A 9,487-nucleotide genomic window follows, 5' to 3' on the forward strand; every position below is an offset into this window, starting at 1 on the left:
ACCCTAGACAGGCAAGGAGTAAAGTTGTTCACATGATTGAAAAATCAAATAAACGGAAGTATTTTCTTCAATAACTCAGAAGTAAAGGTTCTAATCCTAAGGCAGTTTGGAACATTTATAACATTATTGCAAAAGCTGCAAAAGAAAATTCCACGCCAATAATGGTTGACGGTACTCTTGCCCGGACCCTTCTGTTATTGCAAATGCGTTTAATTCCTTGTCGAATATTTCTATTACAAATGTTTCTGTAAACAATAATCTCGATTTCTCTCCATTGGCAGATCATCTCCGTACGCGTGGCAAGCTTGACAATGGAAGTTTTGACATCACACATTTATCATGTTAAAAGACACTCTTAAAGCGAAGTCCACAGGTGTTGATAACGTTTAAGCAAAACAATTGCGCATTGGTGCATCTGTCATGATCCCTTTGTCACCTTCCAAAGTGTTAATTTGAGCATTGCTAGTGTAATATTATATTCCCTGGTATTTTGAAAAGTGTAATAGTTGTTCAGATTCATAAAGGGGTCTAGTAATGTTGATGAAATGGCTAATAACAGATCAATTTCAATCTTACCAGTTATTTCAAAAGTTCTTGTCAATCATGTTCATTATAATTTTTGTAAGGTTTTGACTGACTGAAGTTTGCTGGTTTCAGAAACCTTTTAGGTCCGTCAATTGATGATACTTTGACATGGGATAAACATGTCAGTAAATGTCAGTAATGTATATAGCAAAGTTGCTTTAAAGCTTTTACATTAAAGTTTACCCCATTTTGATTATTGTTCGAACGTATGGGGTCATTGTTCAACCACTCTTTTATCTCGTATGGAAAGACAGCAGAAATCTGTTGCTAGAATGATTTTAGATAAGACTTTAATACTCCAAGTTATGTTTTATTTAAATCCTTAAGGTGGTTGCCAATTCGTGAATGAGTTTCATATAATGAATCAGTTTTAATGTACAAAGTTCTGAATAACCTTGCTCCTGATTATCTTAACGTTTTAGAGGTGTAAAGCAGATTCACGGACGTAACACAAGGTCTGCAAACAGAGAAGATTTTTAAGTAGTTGGGATCCTCTCACTTTTATGTACTTTTTTATTTGTGTTTAGATATATTATACTCGAAGTGTTTTTACATTATGTATTTTTTCAGTATAAAGTTTTGTTCCTGTATTTTTTTAAATATAAATACTGTAAATTTTGTTTTACTCGACACTGTGTGAGAATCTGGTCCAACAGCTTATCGAGTTTAAATAAAGGCTAATGATAATAATAAATATAAAAACATCACTCGTGTCAAACAGCTCTACTACGTATGTGTGACAATTATTACGAAATATTGACAATGGTCGTCTCTCTGCAGTCCTTTTTCAAGATCTTTCTAAAGCATTCAATCTTTTAGATCACGGCATTCTTAAAATTGTCCCTGTGTAGGCTGAAAGGTAAAGATTTAAACTGGTTCAAATCTTACTTATCTGGTCGTTCAAAGATTGTCTGTCATAGGGGTAATATCTCAGAAAGCCAAAAAATTGTGTTTCGCGTGTGCCACAAGGCTCACTACTTGGTACTTTGCTTTTTACGATGTTTATCAATGACTTAATGTTGTGCCTAACTTTCCTTCTAACTTAGACATGTACGCAGATGACTAGATTCTTCTTTCATCTGGCCTTTCGATTTCCCAAATTAACAACTCACTTCAAAATGATGCAATCTCTGTTAATAATTGGGTCATAACGAGCAAACCAAAGTTTTGTTAATGGGTCTAGCCAGAAACTGCATAATGCAGACTAGAGTGGTGAAAAAACTATTGTTATAAATAATATTTGTATTACAAATGTTACCTTTGAGAATCTTGGTGTAATTCTTTATAACTTGTCTCCTGGGATGAGCACATTCACGACCAATGTGCCACGTTGAGTCAAAAGAATTGGTTTACTTGGACGTCTACAAAAATGTATTCCCTCCCATCTTCGAACGATCTTTTACTATAGTTTAATCCATTCTGCAATCGACTTCTGTTGCGTTGTTTGGGGGAAATGCAACCATGAAAAATATTGACAGGGTTTATGAAATGCAGAGAGGGGCACTAAGAGTTCTTCTCGCTGATTTTGACAGTTCAAGTATTTTTGGAAACCGCCGATGCCCTCTCTGTAAAACGTATTTAGTGTTTGAATATTTCGAGAACTCTATTCCAATGTATATTGCTGACATGTTGTTCCATTAATAATATCCATACTTATCCTAGACGTGCCTCTTCTACGTGCAAATTGCAAATTCCACAGTTTCGAACCGAGTCTGGTCAGAGATCTTTGTTATGCATGCTTCCAGGATTTGGAATTCACCATCATTGAATCTTCCATTTCAGTGCATTGAAATATTAAGAGCTGATGATAGAAGGAAATCATAAAAAATACAGCATACTTTTGAAAGCAAGTCTTCGATAGAAAAGTATTTGGAAATGATAAAAAATGCACATCAAAGGCAGGTATGTGTAAACATAGAATTAGTGGCGTACTACAGATTAGACTTGTCGAATATAATAATGTGAGTAAGGTAGGTGGGAAATCCCCTTTTTGTCAAGGACAACAAAGAAACATGAAGCACAGGGACCCAGAAATCTGGTGGCTGTTGTTGTTTTGTATTGTTGTTTATGTTTATTAGTCGTTTTGTTGTTGTTGACCATAAAATTCAACGAACATAACTTTTGAGTCGTTGTTCTCTTGTTTCCAACGTAACGTAGATGTCACAAGGAACATAACATGGATGGCATCTACATTGCGTTTGAAACAACAATACAATTGCTTTGTTCATTGAATTTTATTGGTCAACAACAACAACAACACGACTATAAAACATAACAATACAAACAACAACAACAACCAGACTTCTGGGTCCTGTATGGATGAAGCACATTTTCTACTTCTATGTAAACACTACTCAAAACATCAGGAATCGGTTCTTCACTACGTTGAATTTCAACCTGAATCAAACACAGACAATCAGACATTTATAGGCAAAGAAAATACGGGTTTTTGTAAATTCTCTTACAAGAATGATATGTGACGATGCACTTTTGTTATTTCCAATTTCGGCTGGTAGAATCAAATAAAATAAAATACAACATGAATTACTACATGGAACTGATGCTGAAGAAGGAAGAATTGCGTCCAATTCCTGTCAAACTGACTGAGAGCTCCCCTTAGTCTAATTTCACAATCTCCGCTACATTATAAGTTACTATTTAAGATTTTGTGAAAGAAGTTTTCGTCAAGATAATCGTGTACAGGTTGCACATACATTTAGGTTGATAAATAAAAATCACAACTGAGAATAAAATTCACGTATTTCAAGAAGATTGAGAGGAATAAATAGGTAAGATTTTTCTTTGTACTTGAAGAAATAGACGTATAGGCGAAAGTGTACAGTAACACGAGTGGAAACTAATTTTGGATCATTAGGTAAATAGTGAAGTAATTATAATGTCGGTTTAAACTGCAAATGATAGCTCATCAGTTTTTCTTTGTAAGTCATACACTTGTTGATATGAGCAACATTAAGCTATAGGGCACCCAACACTTTTGAGAAATTTGAAAAATAAGAAGATCCAATTGTCTACATGTAAAATTAGTTCCAATCATGTTCAGTGCTTTATGACCTAATGTTTAGGGAGATTTTAGTTGCCAAAATACGCGCCGTATAAAGTTTGCGATTAGGTCGATATCATTTCTGATAGACTTTGATCTTTCAACGACCCATCCAACCTGATCAAATTCTACCAACCGACTGCACCTGGTAAACCGGTTTATACCAGCCTAGGTTCCAAGGTTTACAATATGGCTGCTAAAGCGTCGTTTCCCGAGCCTCTAGCAGGAATCGACGAGAATTTTCTTCTTTGCGTGATATGTTCAGAGCGATACAAGGGTGCCAAAGTCCTTCCTTGCCTACACAGTTTCTGCGAGGCCTGCCTCTGTAAGCTTGTGAAAAAGAAAAGCTCTCTTACCTGTCCCGTCTGTCGTCGCTCACACAATCTTAGCGATAAAGGCGTGGCGGGAATTTCCAGCAACATTTTCCTGAACGATCTGGTAGGACTTTTCTCGGAACGAGACAAGGAAGATGAATCAAGTAAGTGCGAAGGATGTGAGGAAGGCGAATCGGCCAAGCACTGCATTGAATGTGCCTTCGACATTTGTAACAACTGCGCGAAAACCCATCTCCGAAGTCGACTGTCGAAGTCACATCGCCTGGTGCCACTGGCCGAGTATAACGCGAAAAAGACTGCTGACCCCGCTTCAGTACAGCCTCCGATCTACTGCAGTAAACATCCGAACTATGAGACCGAATTCTACTGCGATACGTGTGCGAAGGTGATCTGTCTCAAGTGTACGGCGCTCGACCATCGCACACATAAATACGGCTGTGTCAAGGAGGCCGCTGAAGCATACAACAAAACCTTGGTCAGGATCGTCGACAAAGTGAAAGTGAAAGAAGTCGAGGCAGATCAGAGTAAGGCCAACGTGCAGAAGGTTTCGGAAACTCTAGACGAGTGCTATCAAAGAGAAGAAGGAAAAATAAAGGTGCATATTGAGCAAACGATTAAGAACATGACTCGCCTCATTCAAGAGGACGGCAACAAGATCCTCGCAGAGTTGAAGAACGAATACAACACGAGAAAAGTGAACTTGAATGCCCAGCTTAAACAACTCGAAATTGCGGAACAAGATATCACAAGCACACGCGAATACATCGAGAATTGATACGGTATGGAAACGCCGCGCAGCTGATGGCCGCAAAGAAAGATATAGCCCCTCAAACAGACGATTTGCTGGAGGAGATCCAGACCGAGCCGGTGGAGGACGAATACATTGAGTTCATACCGTGTGACGACTTCTTGGTAGAAATGAGCCTAGGGGTGGTACGCATGAACCTTGCAGCTGCATTTGAACTTGGTGCTATACCCATGGGCTCAACAGTCGGTGACGAAATCACAGTTGTCTTGATGAGCAATGAAGAAATCACCCGGCAAACGATAAATTCTGGGCTCATCAAAGTCGACGCTGTGATGATTACACCATACGATGATAAAATGGCTGTTGAAGTTGGTGGCTTTGAGGCCAAGGATGGTACTGTGACCTTGAGAACAACTGCAAATATCGAGGGAGAACATGAACTACACGTTTCTGTTCGTAAAAAAGAGTACATGGATCACCTGCTAAGATAACGATCTAACCAATAGAGATGTTGGCCGATTCCTTTCATCAACGCAAATCTTGGAAAAGGCGCGATCGTGATAGAGGATATGGTAGCTATAGAAGAAGCTATTATGATTAGAATTAAGCGACCTTTGATGGACCAATTGAACGTATATATCCACAGAAGGCAGTCAACTAACACAGCATCACGTGATTTTGACAAAATTATTGAGGACAAAGCCACTCCTTAGCTATTTTAGCTTACATATGTTATATGTATAGGTACCAAAGAGAGCTTATATGGTAGGTCGATAGAGTCTGTATGTATGGATGGACGGACGGATGGTCCGGGTGGAGATGTGAATTTGTTTGAATGAATATGTTAGTGTCAAACATTTCAAATACGGTAAAAAGGCCTGGGGCAAAATCCTGTAAATTGCTAAAGATCTGTAACAACAGGCCAGATTTTGTTGAAACTTGGTATGCAGGGATCCATAAAGGGTAGCGGTCGTCGGAACTGCGCATGTGCCACTTTCTTGTTTACAAACAATGTATTTCATGCACTATATATGAATACATCATATCAACATAGCTGCAACTTTTAAATTTTACGATGTACATTATGACAAACACGTTTTACTTTCATCAATCGCCTAGATACCTTGGATACAGAGTTTACATCATTCGTAAGGACCCTAGCGATCTTTGAGCGCAGTTCAATGATCACCTCCCTTTAGGGTGCCATAAGTTAGATTTGTGCAAATTTTGATGAAATTATTTTGAGGCGATTTTTCTCATATTTGCTTAAGAAATTCTCCGAAAGTGCTCATCATATTGACTTGAAACTCTGTCAGAGGTTTTTAAATTGTGTTGAATTTTCTTATTTGAATTTCTTGCATAATTTTTCTCATTTTTAGTAAAAAACTATCTTCTCAGAAACTGCTTATCTGATATGCATGTTCTTATGGGCAACCTTTGTTGAGAGTCTTAAAGTCATGGTGAAATTGTTGATATTTGTATTTTTGGGACAATTTTCCTATTTTCGGTCAAAAAATCATCTTCTCTGAAATCAGGAGTCCAAATACTTTGAAACTTGGTCTGAATGTTCCAAGGGTTAAACTTAATTTTGTTCAAAGTGCGATGAACTTTGCGTATTTGTATTTTTTGTCACTTCGTTCCTTTCTCGTCAAAAATAAATCTCTTGCTGGTCCAATTGCTTAAGTTTGACAAGGTTATCAGGGATAATCTATACCAGTTTTGTTCAAATTTTGACAAACTGTGCAATATTGTATTTGGTAAAAAACAAAATGTCAAATATCTCGTTCATGAATTCCCTGGTCCACTGAAAATATCTGAGAGCTGCTGCACAAATTTCGGCTTTGTATTCGGTGTGTAGATGCAAGCTTAAGTGTAAATAGGAATTTTTCAATGAAGTTATGATTTTCCTAAATTATGCTAATGAGTAGCAAAAGGTTTGGCTTGGTGAAAATCTCAATAATTGGAAGTCATAATTTCACATGTTTGTGATGATTTTTACAGAAAGACGACCAAAGACCTCCAAGACTGTTGTAAATTGTTTTCTTAAATATTACTGCTTGATGATTAGCAAGTTCGCTAATGCAATGCAATACAGTATTAAAAGTCTATGAGGAGGTCACTAATTTTGATGTACCAGGCTGCATGGTGTTTTATGTGTGTGTGTCCACTGCAAACGTTGCCAGCCATTTAAATACTTCGCCTTGTATTTGATGGACTGTGCATCAAAATGAGTTCAGATGTACTTGGCATTATGAATTATTACAAGCTATACAGCCCATAGTATGTGCCTCGAAAGTGAAAGACTTAAACTTTTGCTCAAACTTTCCTTGAGGAATTTTTCAACCATTTCAAAATCAGGAATAAAAATTGGGGTTCACCATGCAAATTTTGGTACTAGAGATGCAAATTACCCAAGATTTACCTATAGTCGAAATTCAAAATGGCTGCCATCCCTGTGTTAACTCTATGGAGAAAAATAAAATTTTCAATTTTCGGAAAACTAAGACAGTAAAACGTTTTCTTACACCAAGAGCTTTAAAATGAACCCCCACAAGTGGTAGATCAGAAAGGAATTGTAAAAGTTTGAAAGCCCGAATATCTGTCCCTGTTGCGCGTTCTACCTTAAATGCTTTATGTATCCCCACTCGGGCCTGCCTCATCTATCAAAGTGCCAGCAAAGTGTCACTGACACTGTTTTTCATGAATTTTGTTTGATTTTAAAATAAGTTTACGTCGTTCAACTTCTTGAAACATGCTGCAATACTCAACTGTGCCCAATCTCAATTCTGCTTGCTTGCAGCAAGACAAGATTAAACATTAGCCCAAGTGAAACATTTAATTTGCAGTCAGTAATACAAAATGTCGCATGAACACGTGGCCTGCTGTCTGTACAACTCCGGTAATACACCAATGGTCAACAATTTTAAATGGAACACAATTGGAACTAATTTGGGATAATTGGATTGTGAAGTAATGTCGGTTTAATCTTCAAATGTAAGCTTATCTCCTTTTCTTTTTAAGTTAGACAATTGGTTTTATGAGTAATTTGTAATATTGCAACATTCAGCTATACGACACCCGACACTTTTGAGAAATTTGAAAAATATGCAGATCCAATTATCCAAAATTAGTTCCAATCGCGTTATGGGATCATGGATTTATGAAATGAAGTTTTGAAGTCTATCGCCATCCACATTACCTATTGGCTATCACAGAAATTCTCAAATTTATCATAACTTCTTCTATTTCTGTCTGGTGAGAATGCACATAACGTACAACCCAGCTCTGGCTCATCACTCAGAATATCACAATACATGTGAAAGTTTCCCAATGATAATAAGAGTTGCCTCCACAAATTATTTCGGAGCAGTTTTAAAATATATAACAAATGACAGCTGCAGGAGAGTGTGTCTCAAACATTGTATCTTGTTGTAGGTACGCAGTGGCATTGAGCACAACCATAATCAACACAACACTGATTGATACTGATAAAAACTTGTCAGAAACAAGTTTCATGAAAGCTAGCAATAGAAAACTGGGTGTAGCTTTTGAAACTGACAACATTGAAATATTACACACTGATGATAGGAGGAAATCATAAAAATAAACTGCATACTTATAGAACTTTGACAACAAAGTCTTCAATAGAAAGTATTTAGACATTAAAATATGCACATCAAAGGCATATGTAAACATAGAATTAGTGGATACGTACTTACGGTACTACATATTTAGACTTGTCAAATATAATAATATGAATCTGGCAGGTGGGAGATGTCCCTTTTGTCAAAGCCAACAAGGGATGATGAAGCACAGGGGACCCAGAAATCTGGTGGTTGTTGTTGTTTGTATCGTTGTTTATGTTTATTGGTCGTGTTGTTGTTGTCGACCAATAAAATTCAACGAACATTACTTTGTGTTGTTGTTGTTTCAAACGTAATGTAGATGTCATAAGTTGTTGTTGTCGACCAATAAAATTCAACGAACATTACTTTGTGTTGTTGTTGTTTCAAACGTAATGTAGATGTCATAAGAAACACTACAAGGATGACAAGCATTACGTTTGAAACAAGAATACAATAGTTATGTTCACTGAATTTTATTCGTCAACAACAACACTGCTAAAAAAATAAACAACAACCACCAGACTTCTGGCTCCCCTGTGGATGAAGCATATTTTCTGCTTCTATGTAAACACTACTCAAACATCAGAAATCAGTTCTTTACTAGGTTGAATTTCAACTTGAATCAAGCACAGACAATCAGACGTTTATAGGAAAAGAAAAACATTTTTTTTAAGTCTCTTACAAGAATGATATGCGACAATGCGGTTTTATTTTGTTTTCAGCTTGTAGAATCGAGCTACCGACATAAAATAATTGTACGTATATATATATATATATATATCTATATATATCTATATATCTATCTATCTATCTATATATATATATATAAAACCATGAGGGAACATAAAACAAAACTTCCCATAAAACCCACGATGCGTTTTATACCCAGATGTTTGCTAATAGTTTTCCGATTTTTTTCTTTAAAACATAGACCGTTGCTTACACAGTCTGTGCTTAAAGGCCCATGTTGGTGTCAGATTGTCTTGCAAGGAAATCTACTTACTAGATTACAATTTCAATGGAAAACAAAAGGCTGCGACACTCCATAATCCTCTTACAGATCAGAACAAACTCGATCTGGGGATCAAGTTCCTGGCCTTTAAATGTGTAAGAATGACAATGACACAATGTA

At 36.8% G+C, this 9,487-nt stretch overlaps 1 protein-coding gene across 1 annotated transcript; it reads left to right on the forward strand.

Annotated features, from left to right (window-relative positions):
* Positions 1-3,835: 3,835 nt before the first annotated feature.
* On the forward strand, positions 3,836-4,756 carry LOC139136410 (E3 ubiquitin-protein ligase TRIM56-like). Its single transcript, XM_070704134.1, has one exon. The coding sequence runs from the start codon at positions 3,836-3,838 to the stop codon at positions 4,754-4,756; it is 921 nt and encodes a 306-aa protein (XP_070560235.1).
* Positions 4,757-9,487: the final 4,731 nt, after the last annotated feature.

Source organism: Ptychodera flava, chromosome 7 (genome assembly GCF_041260155.1).
Source record: "Ptychodera flava strain L36383 chromosome 7, AS_Pfla_20210202, whole genome shotgun sequence".
Lineage (NCBI taxonomy): Eukaryota > Metazoa > Hemichordata > Enteropneusta > Ptychoderidae > Ptychodera > Ptychodera flava.

Bases quoted from the DNA above. Each gene is read 5' to 3' on its own strand.
- LOC139136410 (XM_070704134.1), top strand. From the start codon at position 3,836: ATGGCTGCTAAAGCGTCGTTTCCCGAGCCTCTAGCAGGAATCGACGAG.